This window comes from Gorilla gorilla, chromosome 11 (assembly GCF_029281585.2).
Source record: "Gorilla gorilla gorilla isolate KB3781 chromosome 11, NHGRI_mGorGor1-v2.1_pri, whole genome shotgun sequence".
In the NCBI taxonomy this organism is placed as follows: domain Eukaryota; kingdom Metazoa; phylum Chordata; class Mammalia; order Primates; family Hominidae; genus Gorilla; species Gorilla gorilla.
In genome coordinates this window covers 37899937-37920393 of record NC_073235.2, presented here as the reverse complement: position 1 = coordinate 37920393, position 20457 = coordinate 37899937, and the positions used below count along the sequence as shown (strand labels likewise).

The following is a 20457-nucleotide window of genomic DNA, read 5'->3' as shown; positions in this document are numbered from 1 at the left end:
CAATACTAAACATTTTTCATTTTTGTCATCATGTTGTGAGTTAAAGTGTCTAAAGAAAATCTTCTGTCTAACCTTGTATGCCCTTCTCTTAAGAATATAAGTGGCATGCCTATGAAAAGACAATGTAAAAAAAACCCTCCAGTTTATATGTGTTCACCCTCATTCCTTCCAGGGTGCAGCTTAGTCAGTCATACTCTAAAACTTTAGCCTGTGATCTTATTTCCTATAACATTGTTCATATTTTAAAAACCTGTGAATTTTTGTCGGTGGCATACTTAATATGTTGCCACTCATTGAATGTATACTTTAATACTATCTGAGGTTGTAGTTTTAAAACACTGTATTTCTGATCTATAATTCACATATGCTTATAAATTCATAGACTTCTAGAAGGATACATAAGAAAGCAGGTCCAGAGGTTGCTTCTGGGAAGGGGCCTGGGGAGCTGGGAGACCAGGTGACAGGGTGAAGAGAAACATTTCACTGTATATTCTATTGTGCCTTTTTACTGTTGGTCCATGTACATGTATGGCCATTCAAGTAAATCAATGAAATATCTTTTAAAACCCATATCTTCTCCAGAATCATCTTCGAACCTAGGCATAGTTCATTTGCAAATCATACTATCATCACAGTCACACTATGGACGTGAAACAGCCAACCAAAGCAACTATGACAAGCCAAAGATTCAACAAGTGTACCGAACACAGTGTAATTAGGTGGTTGTCATCACTTAGGGAAAATACTTTAATTGGTTGGATAGGTATATGAAAACCCAGTTTACACAGAAATCCAAGGAGAACTGATCAGTAAAAAAAGTGACAAAATGCTGGGCGCAGTGGCTCACGCCTGTAATCCCAGCACTTTGGGAGGCCGGGGCTGGTGGATCATGAGGTCAGGAGATCGAGACCATCCTGGCTAACACAGTGAAACCCTGTCTCTACTAAAAATACAAAAAAAAAAAAAATTAGCCGGGCATGGTGGCGGGCGCCTATAGTGCCAGCTACTCCGGAGGCTGAGGCAGGAGAATGGCGTAAACCCAGGAGGCAGAGCTTGCAGTGAGCCGAGATAGCGCCACTGCACTCCAGCCTGGGCAACAGAGCAACACTCCATCTCAAAAAAAAAAAAAAAAAAAAAAAAAAAGTGACAAAAGAACTGGTTTTTGTTTGTTCAAAGGAGGTAGAAAAAAAGAGTAAGGGCAAAAAGATACAATGAAATGTGCAGCTCAAGGCTTGATACCTTTAACAGTGGAAGTCAGGAGTCAGAAGCTAGTAGATGAAATTAAGAACAGGCATGTAGGGCCAGGTGCAGTGGCTCACACCTGTAATCCCAGCACTTTGGGAGGCCGAGGAGGGCAAGATCACGAGGTCAGGAGATCAAGACCATCCTGGCTAACACGGTGAAACCCCGTCTCTACTAAAAAAACAAAAAAATTAGCCGGGTGTGGTGGCGGACACCTATAGTCCCAGCTACTCGGGAGGCTGAGGCAGGAGAATGGCGTGAACCTGGGAGGCACAGCTTGCAGTGAGTGGAGATCGCGCCACGGCACTCCAGCCTGGGTGACAGAGCGAGACTCCATCTCAAAAAATAAATAAATAAATAATAAGAAAAACAGAAAAAGAAAAAGAACAGGCATGTAAAACGTGGAGAGCAAATGGACATGATCCTTATTGCTGCAATTCTCCAAAGATATGTAGTTCATAAATGTGCAGGATATGGAGAAACAGCCACTTCTGCTACATATGCAGACAATGACCCTAAGTATGTGTCCCCTCCTTGTATATGTTTTGGGGGAGGAGAGGTAAGGGAAAGGGTTACATGGTAACTTTCAGCTTTCCTCTTGATCTAGGGCTGTAAAAGCAGCAGAATACTGTAGCTTACTGAAAGCACAGCAAACAGGACATTTCCAGAGTGTAGCAGAAAGCAGGCATGGAAGCCCACTGTATCCCTAGCATGTATTCACAGTTACCAATGGAAACAATGGTTACTTTTAGTAGCCCTCCTGCTAAAATAACTTAAATTAGAAATGGGTTCTTGGCTGAACAAATTAAGCAAGATTTCTGGTTAAAAAGTTTTAAGAAGAAGAGGAGCTACATGAGCGTGTTCAAATGCCATCTTTAACTATAATAGAAATCTTTCTTATTTCTTCAACAGGATATACCCATCCTAAAGTGAAAATAAAAGGTTTTTCTTTTCTTTCCTTTTTTTTTTTTTGAGGCAGGATCTGGCTTTCTTGCCCAGGCTGAAGTGCAGTGGTACGATCATGCCTCACTGCAGATTAAACCTCCTGGGCTCAAGTAGTTCTCCTACCTCAGTCTCCCAAGTAGCTGGGGCTAGAGGCACACACCACCACACCTGCCTAGTTTTTTATTTTTAGTTTTAGTGGAGAGGAGGTCTCGCTATGTTGCCCACGCTGGTCTCAGATTGGTACGCTAAAGTGATCCTCCCACCTCAGCTTACCAAAGTGCTGGGGTTATAGTCATGAGCCACCTTGTCAAGTCTCTTGGTTTTGTTTGTTTTTGTTTGTTTGTTTAGATGCAGTCTCACTCTGTTGCCCAGGCTGGAGCTCAGTAGCGTGATAATAATAGCTCACTACAGACTCAATCTCCTGGGCTCAAGGGATCCTCCTGCCTCAGCATCCCTGGTAGCTGAGACTACAGGCGTGGATAACACACCTGGCTAATATTTTTAAATTTTATTTTAAATTTTTTCTTTTTTGTTTTTGCGGGTACAGAGTAAGTGTATATATTTATGGGGTACATGAGCTATTTTGATACAGGCATACAATGCATAATAAGCAGATGTATCACCTCAAGCATTCTTTATGTTACAAACAATCCAATTATATTGTTTTAATTATTTTTAAATGTACAATTTAATTATTATTGACTATAGTCACCCCATTGTGCTATCGAATACTAGATATTATTCATTCTATTTTTATTTACCCATTAACCATCCCGACTTTCCCCCTACCCCACCACTACCCTTCCCAGCCTCTAATAACCATCATTCTATTCTCTATCTCCATGAGTTCAGTTGTCTTAAACTTTGCACGTTCTCACTTATGTGTGGGAATCCAAAATTGTCTTTCTCTGCCTGGCTTATTTCACTTAACATAATGACCTCTAGTTCCACCCATGTTGTTGCAAATGACAGGATCTCATTCTTTTTTATGGCTGAATAGTACTCCATTGTGTATATGTACCACATTTTCTTTATCTCTTCATCTGTTGATGGACATGTAGGTTGTTTCCAAATCTTGGCTATTGTGAATAGCGCTGCAATAGACATGGGAGTGTAGATATCTCTTTGATATACTAATTTCCTTTCCTTTGGGTATATACCTAGCAGTAGGATTGCTGGATCAGATGGAAGCTCTATTTTTAGTTTTTGTGAGGAACCTCCAAATTGTTCCCCATAGTGGCTATACTAATTTACATTCCCACCAGCAGTGTACAAGTGTTCCCTTTTCTCCATATCCTTGTCAGCATTTGTTTTTGCCTGTCTTTCATTTTAACTGGGGTGAGATGATATCTCATTATAGTTTTGATTTGCATTTCTCTGATGATCAATGCTGTCGAGCACATTTTCATATAACTGTTTGCCCTTTGTATGTCTTCCTTTGAAAAATATCTATTCAGATCTTTTGTCCATTTAAAAAATTGGATTATTAGATTTTTTTCCTGAAGCGTTGTTTGAGCTTCTTCTTTATTCTGGTTATTAATCCCTTGTCAGATGGATAGTTTGCAAATATTTTCTCCCATTCTGTGGGTTGTCTCTTTACTCTGTGGATTGTTTCCTTTTCTGTGCAGAAGCTTTTTAACTTGATGTGATCCCATTTGTCCATTTTATTTGGTTGCCTGTGTTTGTGGGTTATTACTCAAGAAATCTTTGCCCAGCCAGGCACCGTGGTTCACCCCTGTAATCCCAGCACTTTGGGAGGCCGAGGCAGGTGGATCATTTGAGGTCAGGAGTTTGAGACCAGCCTGGCCAAAATGGTGAAACCCCATCTCTGCTAGAAATACAAAAATTAGCCGGGTGTCGTGGTGTGCGCCTGTTGTCCTAGCTACTCAGGAGGCTGAGGCATGAGAATCGCTTGAACATGGGAGGCAGAGGTTGTAATGAGCCAAGATTGCACCACCGCACTCCAGCCTGGGTGACAGAATGAAACTGTGTCTCAAAACTAAAAAAAAAATTAAAAAAAAAATGAAATCTTTGCCCATTCTTGTGTCCTGGAGCATCGCCTCAGTGTTTCCTTGTAGTAGTTTCATGATTTGAGGTCTTAGATTTAAGTCTTTAATCCATTTTGATTTGATTTTTGTTTATGGTGAGAGATGGTTTAATTCTTCTGAATGCAGATATCCAGTTTTCCCAGCACCATTTATTGAAGAGACTGCCCTTTCTCCCAGTGTATGTTTTTGACAGCTTTGTCCAAAATGAGTTCACTGTAGATGTATAGATTTGTTTCTGGGTTCTCTATTCTGTTCCTTTGGTCTGTGTGTCTGTATTTATGCTAGTACCTTGCTGGTGACAATAGCTCTGTAGTATAACTTGAAGTCAGATAATGTGATTCCTCCAGTTTTGTTTTTGCTCAGGATGGCTTTGACTATTCTGGGTCTTTTGTGGTTCCGTATAAGTTTTAGAATTGTTTTTTCTGTTTCTGTGAAGAGTGTACTTTTTTTTTTTTTTTTTTTTTTTGTAGAGACAAGGTCTTGCTATGCAGTCCAGGCTGATCTCAAAGTCCTGCATTCAAGCAATCCTGCCTCAGCCTCCCAAAGCACTTCGGGATTATGGACATAAGCCACTACACCCAGCTTAGTATCTTTTACATAACTAGACATTCCTTCTCATTCTCTTTTGCTGGATTCTTCCCCTCTCTTGACTTCTCGTTGTAGTGCTCCAAGGCTTTTTTTCCCTTGTGGTAAAAAAACACAATGTAAAATTTACTACCTTAACCATTTTAATTTTACAGTGTAGTAGTGTTAACTATATCTTATTACGTAAGGTACAGGTAACAACTTTTTCATCTAGTAAATCTGAAACTCTATACCCATTTAACATCTCCCCTTTTCATCCTCCCTTGTCTCTATACTCTTCCTTCCTAGGTGATCACATCTAGTCTCTTGACTAAAATGTCATCTATTTTGCTTTAGAATAATTTCAGCTTCCCATCTCCTTACCTCCCTTCAGTTTTGCATATTCAGATTTTTGGATTATGTCCCTTCTGTTTCTAGTCTTTATTTAGAGTGTATATGGTCCATTAAATTATCACATATCAAGCTTCATTGCTTACCAGATTCCCTTTTCCTTTTTTCCTATCTTGAATCTATGTTAAGGTGTTTTTATTGTTTGGTTATTTTCTCAGGTATTTTTACTGAAATGGTTTGCTTTAGTGGTGTAATTTTGGTAATCTTGAATAGCCTTAAATATCTTTTTGCCATCCCGTAACAAATCGGGGGTATCTCAGCTGAGTATAAGATTCATAACTTCTAAGCTGAGCATGGTGGCTCACGCCTGTAATCCCAGCACTGTGGGAGGCCAAGGCAGGCAGATCATGAGATCAGGAGTTTGAGACCAGCCTGGCCACCATAGTGAAACCCTGTCTCTGCTTAAAAAAAAAAAAATTAGCTGGGCATGGTGGCGGGCGCCTGTTTACCCAGCTACTCGAGAGGCTAAGGCAGGAGAATCGCTTGAGCCTGGAAGGCGGAGGTTGCAGTGAGCCGAGATTGCACCATTGCACTCCAGCCAGGAAAACAGAGTGAGACTCCATCTAAAAAAAAAGGTTCATAACTTCTGCTGCTTTTCGTTTCAGTTAGTTTAGATCCTGTTGCATTTTATTCTAGCTTCTAGAGTTGATGATTAGACCAGTACCAGTCCTAGTTTTCTCTTTATGGATAATTGTTCTTTCTTTCTGGACACTTATAAGATTTTTTCTTTATTTGTAAAATTAATGAATTTTACAAGGGTATAATAGATATTTGTCTTTTCTCTTTAATCCATCCTGAAACTTGGTTTCCCTTTTCACGTATCCACCAAAAGCCAGCCCAGAGAAATTTCCCTTTATTATTTACTTCATTGTTGCCTCTTCTCCATCTGGTGCTTTTTCTCTTTTTGAACACCTATTTTTCGTAAAATAGGTCTTCTGGGACTATCTTCAAGTCTTTCTATTCCTTCAGTATTTCCATTTATTTTGCTTTCTGTTCTGTGCTTTCAGATAATCCACGTACTGCATCTTCCAGTCTATTTATTTAGCTGTCAATAATGATCATCTTAAAAAAAAAAAGTTCATGCTCTCATTTTGCTTTGAAATCTATACATGAATCTTCCTGGAAAAAAAATCATGTTTTTCCAAGTATTGCTTTTTAGTTTTCTAATATGTTGGCTTGTTTACAAAGAATGTAATAAATTTTTTACTCTTATATATGTTTTAAGTTTCAATTAAAGTATTTGAATTTTATTTTTTGTAAAGATATTTATTGGGGCCAGGTGCAGTGGCTCACGCTTATAATCCCACCAGTTTGGGAGGCCTAGGTGGGTGTATCACATGAGTCCAGGAGTTCTAGACCAACCTGAACAACATAGTGAAACCCTGTCTCTACAAATAAAAAAAATAGCTGGGTGTGGTGGCATACACCTGTAGTCCCAGCTACTTTGGAGGCTGAGGTGGTAGGATCATTAGAGGTCAAGGCTGCAGTGAGCCGTGATCGTGCCACTGCCCTCTAGCCTGAGTGACAAAGGGAGACTGTCTCAGAAAAAAAAAAAAACCAAAAAACATATTTATTGGGTAAGCTGACATCTTTTTGAACAATGAAATTTCATTTTCATTTAACTGTAATGTATTCATTGGTAATTTATTTACTCCAAATGCTTAATTTGTTGTTGTTGTTGTTGTTGTTTTTGAGACGGAGTCTCACTCTGTTGCCCAGGCTGGAGTGCAGTGGCATGATCTTGGCTCACTGCAACCTCTGCCTCCCGGGTTCAAGTGTTTCTCCTGCTCAGCCTCCCAAGTACCTGGGACTACAGGGGTGCGTCATCACACCTGGCTAATTTTTTACTTTTAGTACAGACAGGGTTTCACCATGTTGGCCAGGCTGGTCTCGTACTCCTGACCTCAGGTGATCCAGTCGCCTCGGCTTCCTAAAGTGCTGGGATTACAGGCGTTAGCCACCGTGCCCGGCCATAATTTGTATTTTATATATAGAAATAAATCTTATAAGATTATATGATATCAAGACAACTGGGAATAAAGGAACAATAAAATAGAAAAAGTTTTTTTCCTGCCCCCCCCCCCTTTTTTTTTGTATTTTCATTTTGTTTTGTTTTGTTTTAGAGATAGGGTCTCCCTCTGTTGTCCAGGCTGGAGTACAGTGGGACAATCATAGCTCAGTGTGGCTTCCAATTCCTGGCCTCAATCTGTCCTCCTACCTCACCCTCCTGAGCCACTGGGATAACAGGCATGAGCCACTGTACCTGGCCTCTTGCCAATTTTTATAATATTCCAGCTATTTTTTTAGGTTGTCTGGAAATATCCTCACTTAAGGGATTGGTTTTACCCCTTATCATATGTTTGCTGTCTTAAAGGAACACCCGATGATCCTGACCATGCCTGCTATTCTTTCCCTTTGCCCTTTGTTTTTCTGCTACTTAATACTTGAGTTTATGCCCCCATCCTCAATTATCATTGCATAGAATTTATTTATACAGGTTAATAAGAAAGAACTGAGAAAAGAAAGTTTAGCAAAGTAATAGAAATAAAAACTCAACGGCCAGGCGCGGTGGCTCACGCCTGTAATCCCAGGGAGGGAGGCCGAGGTGGGTGGATCACGAGGTCAGGAGATCGAGACCATCCTGGCTAACACGGTGAAACCCCGTCTCTACTAAAAATACAAAAAATTAGCCTGGCGTGGTGGCAGGTGCTTGTAGTCCCAGCTACTCGGGAGGCTGAGGCAGGAGAATAGCGTGAACCTGGGAGGCAGAGCTTGCAGTGAGCGGAGATCGCACCACTGCACTCCAGCCTGGGCAACAGAGCGAGACTATGTCTCAAAAAAAAAAAGAAAGAAAAAAAAAACTCAGCTTAAAGGTAGGCTTAGCATATATAGTTATGTATTTAACTTATGCTAATATGTAATTCACACTTATTTTCTTATATTTTAATGCAGCATTCTTCTCTTTATAGGGAAGACCAATCTTAAGGTTTAAGGATGAGGAGAGTGGTCATTGGTACAATCACTTACCACTTTGCTCACGTTTTTGAAGGGTCATTGTAACTATCTTCATGGGTGGGCTGTGGGAACAGCACATCTGAAGCTCTAACACTCCCACGTAGCCATATGCCTTTGGCAGCTGGAGAGTCATATAAAATCAGCACTGGCCCATGTTCTCATACTTATAAACACGTCTCTCTGGCTTACTACTTTAGTATTTATGAACTATTTTGTGGCAAGCTACTTAATCAGAACTTTAAAAATGGTTCACTTTGGCCAGGCACGGTTGCTCACGCCTGTAATCCCAGCACTTTGGGAGGCTGAGGCGAGCAGATCACGAGGTCAAGAGATCGATACCATCCTAAGCAACATGGTGAAACCCCTTCTCTACTAAAAATACAAAAATTAGATGGGCGTGGTGACACGCATCTGTAGTTCCAGCTACTCAGGAGGCTGAGGCAGGAGAATCACTTGGACCTGGGAGACAGAGGTTGCAGTGAGCTGAGATCGCACCACTGCACTCCAGCCTGGTGACAGAGTGAGACTCCATCTCAAAAAAAAAGGAAAAAGTTTCACTTTGATAATTAATTTTTTTTTTTATTTTTTCCAGGTGTATGGTGGCTGATGAAGTAAGTGTTTCAATGGTTTTTATGTCTTTTATAAGATTACACAGCTTGTTTTTAGTGTCTGCTATTTTCCATGTACTCTTTCTCCATATGACTATATGTCTGTATATGGGGATGAGGAGAGAGAGAAAGATGGGAGGGTGAGGAGGGAGGGGGAGAGAGAATGAGAATGAATGAATGTGTGTGTGTGTGTGTGTGTGTGTGTTTTCTAGACATGCATCTGATACATATGTTAATATTAACATTAGTGACCCCAAATTGTTACCTAGGATGCATGAATGAGTTTTGAAATGCAGCCCCCCAAAAAGCTTTTCTGTTACAATAGTACTTGCTTAAAAGCTAAACTTTAAAGATTTTGTTCTAAACGTTATTGTTAATTGTTTCCTATGAGTTTGAAACATAGTTCTGAAATGGTATTTTATTATCACTCAACAATTTGATAGATTTAAATGGCATGTGCTTATATGTATCCCTATTCGTGTTTTCTCTCTGAGATGGAGGCTCTTGTTACATGAACTATGATATTCTTTGTGTACATTCTCAGACTAATATAAGTCAATAAAGTTCTAATTTTTAACAACCATTAGAGAAATGTGTTGCTGTTTTTCATTATGTCTTTAAGAATAACAGCAAAACGGCCAGGCGCAGTGGCTCACACCTGTAATCCCAACACTTTGGGAGGCCGAGGCAGGTGGATCATGGGGCCAGGAGTTTGAGACCATCCTGGCTAACACGGTGAAACCCCATCTCTATTAAAATACAAAAATTTAGCCGGGCGTGGTGGCGGGCATCTGTAGTCCCAGCTACTCAGGAGGCTGAGGCAGGAGAATGGCATGAACCCAGGAGGCAGAGCTTGCAGTGAGCCGAGAGCATGCCACTGCACTCCAGCTTGGGCGACAGAGTGAGACTCCATCTCAAAAAAGAATAACAGCAAAACATACACTTTTCAAAATATATTAGAAGTGAAGGAAATGGAAACTGAATTGTTAAAAAATAAAAGTGGGATCATCAAAAAATTCTCCCAATTAATTATGATTTAGTTTTACTTGCATATAGACTCCCACCAATGGCTTATCTCTGTAGTCTCTTCTTTTGAGACGGAATCTGGCTCTGTCGCCCAGGCTGCAGTGCAATGTCACGATCTTGGCTCACTGCAACCTCCGCCTCCCGGATTCAAGCAATTCTCTTGCCTCAGCCTCCCTAGTAGGTGGGACTACAGGTGCGCACCACCACGCCCAGCTAATTTTTGTATTTTTAGTAGAGAAGGGGTTTCACCATTTTGGCCAAGATGTTTTCCATCTCTTGACCTCGTGATCCGCCTGCCTCAGCCTCCCAAAGTCCTGGGATTACAGGCATGAGCCACAGTGCCTGGCCTGTAGTCTGTTTTTAAGGAAAACATGAATAGAGAATTTAAGGATTTATTTAAGGAATAACATGAGTCCTATACAGAAATGTTGATATAGGGGTTCAAAGTTCATGCTAATTTATAATGACCTAATTTTTTAGTTTGAACTCTTCTTTCATTCAATAGGTGTTTATTTAGACTAGACGTTATAATTAGAAAAAGAGTCATTGCCAGTGAAGAACTTTAGCGATATAATTGGAGAAACAAGACATAGACATTTGGGAAACAATAAACAGAAATTTTTCTTTTGAAACAAGATGAGTTCTTTTGTTGTTTTTTGTTTGCTTGTTTTTGTTTGTTTTTGTATTTGTTTTTGTTTTGAGAAGGAGTCTCGCTCTGTCACCCAGACTGGAGTGCAGTGGCACGATCTCGACTCACTGCAAGGTTCGCCTCCCAGGTTCACGCCATTCTCCTGCCTCAGCCTCCGAAGTAGCTGGGACTACAGGCACCCGCCACCACGCCCGGCTAATTTTTTGTATTTTTAGTAAACACAGGGTTTCACTGTGTTAGCCAGAATGGTCTCAATCTCCTGACCTCAGGTGATCCGTCCGCCTCTGCCTCCCAAAGTGCTGGGATTATAGGTGTGAGCCATCATGCCCGGCCTAAAACAGGATGAGCTCTAAATGGCTCTTCATAAATTAATTAATTTGAGAGTCCAAATGACTGAAAGAGGCTTATGTTTTTAGTCCTTGAATATGTTTTCAACAAATAGAAATATGAACTCATTCTCCAAAACCTCAAGACTAGCCATAACTATTTCCTCTTATATATATACATGTATAGAACATATATGTCATATATGTATATGCATGTGTATAAATTCTTTTCCAAACAGATCAGCTGAGGTCCACAGAAAATATATTATAGAAGGTAACAAACAGCATCCTTTATGATTTCCACAAGTAAGTCATGGTGAAAAATCTTAGCAGTTATGGTACACCATTGGTACTTTGGTCCTCATTTTGATGTTGTAGAAATCTAGATGCACCTTAAATCTATGGAATTCACCATGGATTCAGATAAACACTTGATCTGCACCATAACCCTTCTGATATGGTTTGGCTATGTCCCCACCCAAATCTCATCTTGAATCGTAGCTACCATAATTCCCACATGTGATGGGAGGGGTGACCCAGTGGGGGATAGTTGAATCATGGGGGTGGGTCTCTCCCATGCTGTTCTCATGATAGTCAGTAAGTCTCACAAGATCTGATGGTTTTATAAATGGGAGTTCCCCTGCACACGCTCTCTTGCATGCTGCAGTATAAAAGATGTGACTTTACTCCTCTTTCGCCTTCCACCATGATTCTGGAGCCTCCCTAGCCATGTGGAACTGTGAATTAAACCCCTTTCCTTTATAAATTACCCAGACTCGGGTATGTCTTTATTGGCAGTGTGAGAACAGACTAAGACACCTTCTTAACTCTTATATTCTCTAACACACCCTTATCCTCAGTTAACGAGTATGTAGAAGTCGTGAACCCTTAGCCAGCAAGAGCGTTCCCATTATACAAATCGCTTTTCCATTTCTTGTGATTTACAATTACATAGCACTTTTCACATTTGGCTAATTCACATGTTGTCATCTTTCAAAACCATTCTTACTTTTTAATTAAATACATTGCAAAATCTGTTTAATATTTCCTCAATACTTAAAAAAAACTTCCACCTTCCTGTCCATCATAATTACTTAATTACTTCTCTCTTTTCACCAGCATTTTTGAAGACCCATTATTTTACACCTATTTGAATTGACAGGGTTTATGATGTTATATCCTATTAATAATGTTGATTAAGAAAAAATCTTCAACTTTATACATGAATACAAGAATCAGGCCATAGAAATAAACAGAATGACATACAAGACGTAAGATCACAGCTCATAAACACTAATAATCTGTTTAGTGGTAGAGTTGGACTGCTATTTTTATGGAATCTTACCATGCCAGTGTGGATGAAAGTTAATAAATTAAATGTGCTGGAGTAAAAAGAACTTCTATATATGTAAATTATATGAACTCTACCTTCATTCTGTTTTCTAATATGGTTTTCCTTCTCTTGCTTTTATCATAAAACGGTGGTGAAGCCAGAGAAGGAAGTACAATTTATAATTTAAAGGTCAACCACTTTTTGATTTGTAAATTAAAAATAGATTTTGATGTGATGACTGTTGACTCATCAAATAGTGAAAAGCCTTGGGAGAGCAATTTTACATCTGTGTTATTGAACCTACTTTTTTTTTTTATAAACGCTTGAATACTCACTTGGAGTATTGTGTACTTTAGCTGTCTGCTGTGATCTTTTCTCCCTAGCTTTAGAAACAAATGACGTCCTTCACTAGTATTATTCCCCCTTCTTTCGGTATCTTTTCACTGTTATCTTTTTCTTTTTCTTTTCTTTTTCTTTTTTTTAATTCTTTAAGATCTAGAGTACCTGCGCAAAACGTGCAGGTTTGTTACATAGGTATACATGTGCCATGTTGGTTTGCTGCACCCATCAACTCATCATTTACATTAGGTATTTCTCCTAATGCTGTCCCTTCCCCAGGGCCCCACCCCCGAAAGGCCCCCGTGTGTGATGTTCCCTGCCCTGTGGCCAATTGTTCTCATTGTTCAGTTCCCACCTAAGAGTGAGAACATGCAGCGTTTAGTTTTCTGTCTTTGTGATAGTTTGCTGAGAATTATGATTTCCAGCTTCATCCATGTCTCTGCAAAGGACACGAACTTATCCTTTTTTATGGCTGCATAGCATTCCATGGTGTATATGTGCCACATTTGCTTAATCCAGTCTGTCATTGATGGACATTTGGGTTGGTTCCAAGTCTTTGCTATTGTGAATAGTGCCCCAGTAAACATATATGTGCATGTGTCTTTATAGTAGTATGATTTATAATCCTTTGGGTATATACCCAGTAATGGGATCACTGGGTCAAATGGTATTTCTGGTTCTAGATCCCTGAGGAATCACCACACTGTCTTCCACAATAGTTGAACTAGTTTACACTCCCACCAACAGTGTTAAAGCATTCCTATTTCTCCACATTTTCTCCAGCATGTGTTGTTTCCTGACTTTTTAGTGATCTCCATTCTGACTGGCGTGAGATGGTATCTCATTGTGGTTTTGATTTGCATTTCTCTGATGAGCAGTGATGATGAGCATTTTTTCATGTGTCTGCTGGCTGCATAAATGTCTTCTTTTGAGAAGTGTTTGTTCATATCCTTCGCCCACTTTTTGATGGAGTTGTTTTTTTTTTCTTGTAATTTGTTTGAGTTCATTGTAGATTCTGGATATTAGCCCTTTTTCAGATGGGTAGATTGCAAGAATTTTCTCCCATTCTGTATGTTGCCTGTTCACTCTGATGGTAGTTTCTTTTGCCTTGCAGAGGATCTTTACTTTAATTAGACCCCATTTGTCTCTTTTGACTTTCGTTGCCATTGCTTTTGGTGTTTTAGTCATGAAGTCCTTGCCCATGCCTATGTCCTGAATGGTAATGCCTAGGTTTTCTTCTAGGGTTTTTATGGTTTTAGGTCTAAAACCATTCAAGTCTTTAATCCATCTTGAATTAATTTTTGTATAAGGTGTAAAGAAGGGATCCAGTTTCAGCTTTCTACACATGGCTAGCCAGTTTTCTGATCACCGTTTATTAAACAGGTAATCCTTTCCCCATTTTTTGTTTTTGTCAGGTATTTCAAAGATCAGATGGTTGCAGATGTGTGGTGTTATTTCTGAGACCTCTGTTCCCGATCTATTGCTCAATATATCTGTTTTGGTACCACTACCATGCTGTTTTGGTTACTGTAGCCTTATAGTATAGTTTGAAGCCAGGTAGCATGATGCTTCCAACTTTGTTTTTCTTTGTGTAGGATTGTCTTGGCAATGCAGGCTCTTTTTTGGTTCCATATGAACTTTAGTTTTTTCCAATTCTGTGAAGAAAGTCATTGGTAGCTTGATGGGGGTGACATTGAATCTATAAATTACCTTGGGCAGTATGGGCATTTTCACAATATTGATTCTTCCTACCCATGAGCATGGAATGTTCTTCCATTTGTGTGTATCCTCTTTTATTTCATTGAGCAGCGGTTTGTAGTTCTCCTTGAAGAGGTTCTTCACATCCCTTGTAAGTTGGATTCCTAGGTATTTTATTCTCTTTGTAGCAATTGTTAATGAGAGCTCATACATGTTTTGGCTCTCTGTCTATTATTGGTGTATAAAAATGCTTGTGATTTTTGCACATTGATTTTGCATTCTGATACTTTGCTGAAGTTGCTTATCAGCTTAAGGAGATTTTGGGCTGAGACGATGGGGTTTTCTAGATATACAATCATGTCATCTGCAAACAGGAACAATTTGACTTCCTCTTTTCCTATTTCAATACCCTTTACTTCTTTCTCCTGCCTTATTGCCCTGTCCAGAGCTTCCAACACTATGTTGAATAGGGGTGGTGAGACAGGGCATCCGTGTCTTGTGCCAGCTTTCAAAGGGAATGCTTCCAGTTTTTGCCCATTCAGTATGATATTGGCTGTGAGTTTGTCATAGATAGCTCTTATTATTTTGAGATACATCCCATTAATACCTAATTTATTGAGAGTTTTTAGCATGAAGTGCTGTTGAATTTTGTCAAAGGCCTTTTCTGCATCTTCTGAGATGATCATGTGGTTTTTGTCATCGGTTCTGTTTATATGCTGGATTAGGTTTATTGATTTGCATATGTTGAACCAGCCTTGCATCCCAGGGATGAAGCCCACTTGATCATGGCAGATAAGCTTTTTGATGTGCTGCTGGATTCGGTTTGCCAGTATTTTATTGAGGATTTTTGCATCAATGTTCATCAGGGATATTGGTCTAGAATTCTCTTTTCTTGTTGTGTCTCTGCTAGGCTTTGGTATCAGGATGATGCTGGCCTCATAAAATGAGTTAGGGAGGATTCCCTCTTTTTCTATTGATTGGAATAGTTTCGGAAGGAATGGTACCAGCTCCTCCTTGTACCTCTGGAAGAATTCGGCTGTGAATCCATCTGGTCCTGGGGTTTTTTTGGTTGTTAATCTATTAATTATTGCCTCAATTTCAGAGCCTGTTATTGGTCTATTCAGAGATTCAACTTCTTCGTGGTTTAGTCTTGAGAGATTGTATGTGTCAAGGAATTTATCCATTTCTTCTAGATTTTCTAGTTTATTTGCGTAGAGGTGTTTATAGTATTCTCCTGTGGTAGTTTGTATTTCTGTGGGATTGCTGGTGATATCCCCTTTATCATTTTTTATTGCATCTATTTGATTCTTCTCTCTTTTCTTCTTTATTAGTCTTGCTAGTGGTCTATCAATTTTGTTGATCTTTTCAAAAAACCAGCTCCTGGATTCGTTGATTTTTTGAAAGGTTTTTTGTGTCTCTATCTCCTTCAGTTCTGCTCTGATCTTAGTTATTTCTTGCCTTCTGCTAGCTTTTGAATGTGTTTGCTTTTGCTTCTCTAGTTCTTTTAATTGTGTTGTCAGGGTGTCAATTTTAGATCTTTCCTGCTGTCCCTTGTGGGCATTTACTGGTATAAATTTCCCTCTACACACTGCTTTAAATGTGTCCCAAAGATTCTGGTATGTTGTGTCTTTGTTGTCGTTGGTTTCAAAGAACATCTTTATTTCTGCCTTCATTTCATTATGTACCCAGTAGTCATTCAGGAGCAGGTTGTTCAGTTTCCACGTAGTTGTGCTGTTTTGAGTGAGTTTCTTAATCCTGAGTTCTAGTTTGATTGCACTGTGGTCTGAGAGAGAGTTTGTTATAATTTCTGTTCCTTTACATTTGCTGAGGAGTGCTTTACTTCCAACTATGTGGTCAATTTTGGAGTAAGTGAGGTGTGGTGCTGAGAAGAATGTATATTCTGTTGATTTGGGGTGGAGAGTTCTGTAGATGTCTATTAGGTCCGCTTGGTGCAGAGCTGAGTTCAATTCCTGGATATCCTTGTTAACTTTCTGTCTCGTTGATCTGTCTAATGTTGACAGTGGGGTGTTAAAGTCTCTCATTATTATTGTATGGGAGTCTAAGTCTCTTTTTATATCTCTAAGGTCTTGTTTTATGAATCTGTGTGCTCCTGTATTTGGTGCATGTATATATGGGATAGTTAGCTCTTCTTGTTGAATTTGTCCCTTTACCATTATGTAATGACCTTCTTTGTCTCTTTTGATCTTTGTTGGTTTAAAGTCTGTTTTATCAGAGACTAGGATTGCAACTGCTGCCTTTTTTTTTGTTTTCCATTTGCTTGGTAGATCTTCCTCCATCCCTTTATTTTGAGCCTGTGTGTCTGCACATGAGATGGGTTTCCTGAATACAGCACACTGATGGGTCTTGACTCTTTATCCAATTTGCTAGTTTGTCTGTGTCTTTTAATTGGAGCATTTAGCCCATTTACATTTAAGGTTAATATTGTTATGTGTGAATTTGATCCTGTAATTATGATGTTAGCTGATTATTTTGCTAGTTAGTTGATGCAGTTTCTTCCTAGCCTCGATGGTCTTTACAATTTGGCATGTTTTTACAGTGGCTTGTAGCGGTTTTTCCTTTCCATGTTTAGTGCTTCCTTCAGGAGCTCTTTTAGGGCAGACCCGGTGGTGACAAAATCTCTCAGCATTTGCTTGTCTGTAAAGGATTTTATTTCTCCTTCACTTATGAAGCTTAGTTTGGCTGGATATGAAATTCTGGGTTGAAAATTCTTTTCTTTAAGAATGTTGAATATTGGCCCCCACTCTCTTCTGGCATGTAGAGTTTCTGCCGAGAGGTCCACCGTTAGTCTGATGGGCTTCCCTTTGTGGGTAACCCCACCTTTCTCTCTGGCTGCCCTTAATATTTCCTTCATTTCAACTTTGGTGATTCTGACAATTATGTGTCTTGGAGTTGCTCTTTTTGAGGAGTATCTTTGTGGCGTTCTCTGTATTTCCTGAATTTGAATGTTGGCCTGCCTTGCTAGATTAGGGAAGTTCTCCTGGATAATATCCTGCAGAGTGTTTTCCAACTTGGTTCCATTCTCCCCGTCACTTTCAGGTACAGCAATCAGACATAGATTTGGTCTTTTCACATAGTCCCATGTTTCTTGGAGGCTTTGTTCATTTCTTTTTATTCTTTTTTCTCTAAACTTCTCTTCTCGCTTCATTTCATTCATTTAATCTTCCATCACTGATACCCTTTCTTCCAGTTGATCGAATCGGCTAATGAAGCTTGTGCATTCGTCATGTAGTTCTTGTGCCATGGTTTTCAGCTCCATCAGGTCCTTTAAGGACTTCTCTGCATTGGTTATTCTAGTTAGCCATTCGTCTAATCTTTTTTCAGGGTTTTTAACTTCTTTGCATTGGGTTCGTACTTCCTCCTTTAGCTCTGAGTAGTTTGATCGTCTGAAGCCTTCTTCTCTCAACTCGTCAAAGACATTCTCCGTCCAGCTTTGTTCTGTTGCTGGTGAGGGGCTGCGTTCCTCTGGAGGAGGAGAGGCGCTCTGATTTTTAGAATTTTCAGTTTTTCTGCTGTGTTTTTCCCCCATCTTTGTGGTTTTATCTACCTTTGGTATTTGATGATGGTGCCATGTAGATGGGGTTTTGGTGCGGATGTCCTTTCTGTTTGTTAGTTTTCCTTCTAACAGTCAGGACCCTCAGCTGCAGGTCTGTTGGAGGTTGTTGGAGGTCCACTCCAGACTGGTTTCCTGGGTATCACCAGCGGAGTCTGCAGAACAGTGGATATTGGTGAACAGCAAATGTTGCTGCCTGATCGTTCCTCTGGAAGTTTCGTGTCTGAGGGGTACCCGGCCATGTGTGGTGTCAGTCTGCCCCTACTCAGGGGTGCCTCCCAGTTAGGCTACTCAGGGGTCAGGGACCCACTTGAGAGGCAGTCTATCTGTTCTCAGATCTCCAGCTGCGTGCTGGGAGAACCACTACTCTCTTCCAAGCTGTCAGGGACATTTAAGTCTCCAGAGGTTTCTGCTGCCTTTTGTTCGGCTATGCAGTGCCCACAGAGGTGGAGTCTACAGAGGCAGGCAGACCTCATTGAACTGCCGTCGGCTCCGCCCTGTTCGAGCTTCCAGGCCGCTTTGTTTACCTACTCAAGCCTCAGCAATGGCGGACGCTCCTCCCCCAGCCTCACTGCTGCATTACAGTTCGATATCAGACTGCTGTGCTAGCAATCAGCAAGGCTCCGTGGGCGTAGGACCCTGCGAGCCAGGCATGGGATATAATCTCCTGGTGTGCCGTTTGCTAAGATGGTCAGAAAAGCACAGCATTAGGGTGGGAGTGACCCGATTTTCCAGGTGCCATTTGTACCCCCTTCCCTTGGCTAGGAAAGGGAATTCCCTGATCCCTTACGCTTCCAGGTGAGGCTATGCCTTACCCTGCTTAGGCTCATTCTCAATGCGCTGCATCCACTGTCCTGCACCCACTGTCCCACCGTCCCCAGTGAGATGAACCCAGTACCTCAGTTGGAAATGCAGAAATCACCCGTCTTCTGCGTCGCTCACGCTGGGAGCTGTAGACTGGAGCTGTTCTTATTCGGCCATCTTGGAACCGCCCTTAACTGATTTTTTGAAGGGTGTTTTGTGTTTCTATCTCCTTCAGTGCTGCTCTGATCTTAGTTATTTCTTGCCTTCTGCTAGGTTTTGAATTTGTTTGCTCTTGCTTCTCTGGTTCTTTTGCTTGTGATGTTAGCGTGTCAATTTTAGATCTTTCCTGCTTTCTCTTAAGGGCATTTAGTACTATAAATTTCCCTCTACACACTGCTTTAAATGTGTCCCAGAGATTCTGGTACGTTGTGTCTTTGTTCTCATTGGGTTCAAATAACATCTTTATTTCTGCCTTTATTTCATTATTTAACCAGTAGTCATTCAGGAACAGGTTGTTCAGTTTCCATGTAGTTGTGAGGTTTTGAGTGAGTGTCTTAATCCTGAATTCTAATTTGATTGCACTGTGGTCTGAGACACAGTTTGTTGTGATTTCTGTTCTTTTACATTTGCTGAGGAGTGCTTTACTTCCAATTATGTGGTCAATTTTAGAATAACTGTGATGTGATGCTGAGAAGAATGTATATTCTGTTGATTTGGGGTGGAGAGTTCTGTAGATTTCTATTAGGTCCACTTGGTGCAGAGCTGTGTTCAAGTCCTGGATATCCTTGTTAACCTTCTGTCTCGCTGATCTGTCTAATATTGTCAGTGGGGTTTTAAAAGTCTCCCATTATTATTTTGTGGGAGTCTAAGTCTCTTTGTAGGTCTCTGAGAACTTGTTTTGTGAATCTGGGTGCTCCTGTATTGGGTGCATGTATATTTAGGATAGTTAAGTCTTCTTGTTGAATTGATCCCTTTACCATTATGTAATGGCCTTCTTTGTCTCTTTTGATCTTTGTTGGTTTAAAGTCTGTTTTATCAGAGACTATGATTGCAACCCCTGCTTTTTTTTTGCTTTCCATTTGCTTGGTAGATCTTCCTCCATCCCTCTATTTGGAGCCTATGTGTGTCTTTGCACATCAGATGGGTCTCTTGAATACAGCACACTGATGGGTCTTGACTCTTTATCCAATTTGCCAGTTTCTGTCTTTTAATGGGTACATTTTGCCCATTTACATTTAAGGTTAATATTGTTATGTGTGAATTTGATCCTGTCATTATGATGTTAGCTGGTTGTTTTGCCTGTTAATTGATGTAGTTTCTTCATAGCATTGATGGTCTTTATAATTTGGTGTGTTTTTGCAGTGACTGGTACCGGTTGATTCTTTCCATGTTTAGTGCTTCCTTCAGTAGCTGTTGTAAGGCAGGCCTGGTGGTGACAAAATCTCTCAGCATTTGCTTGTCTGTAAAGGATTTTATTTCTCCTTCACTTATGAAGCTTAGTTTCGCCGGATATGAAATTCTGGGTTAATTAAATTGCCCAAGGACATATAACTAGAAGATGCCGGGACCTGATATTTGACCTCAAGTGAAATAATTGGAGTGATTCAGCTCCACCTCTCACTGTCAATTACATTACAGTCCCCAGGTACCAGACTTTCTATTTTTGAAACAGTATTCTTGAGGACAGAAGAATTTGGAAGACATAGGGCTCAAAGGAATAAGACAGTGAAGTTAGAATGAAGGTGATAGCATTAAAATTGTGTGTTGGTGAGACTACACGGTAGTCCTTTAAGTCATTGTCACCTGCCTGCTTACTTCCTTGTTTCTAAGTCCAACTTTATTATTTTTGGATGTGCTCTTTTAAAAAAAATCTTAATT

General features: G+C 40.2%; 1 protein-coding gene across 14 annotated transcripts in view; it reads left to right on the top strand.

Moving 5' to 3' along the window:
* The window catches only part of ZRANB3 (zinc finger RANBP2-type containing 3), a 368239-nt gene that overhangs the window by 131436 nt on the left and 216346 nt on the right, over positions 1-20457 (top strand). For 13 of the 14 annotated variants that reach the window (XM_055380837.2, XM_055380841.2, XM_055380840.2 and 10 more), the window contains exon 3: positions 8818-8836. The exons of the other annotated variant lie outside the window; for it this stretch is intronic. In XM_055380837.2, coding sequence (XP_055236812.1) covers positions 8818-8836 — 19 coding nt within the window. The remainder of the gene's footprint in view (positions 1-8817; positions 8837-20457) is intronic. 14 annotated transcript variants of the gene reach the window in all.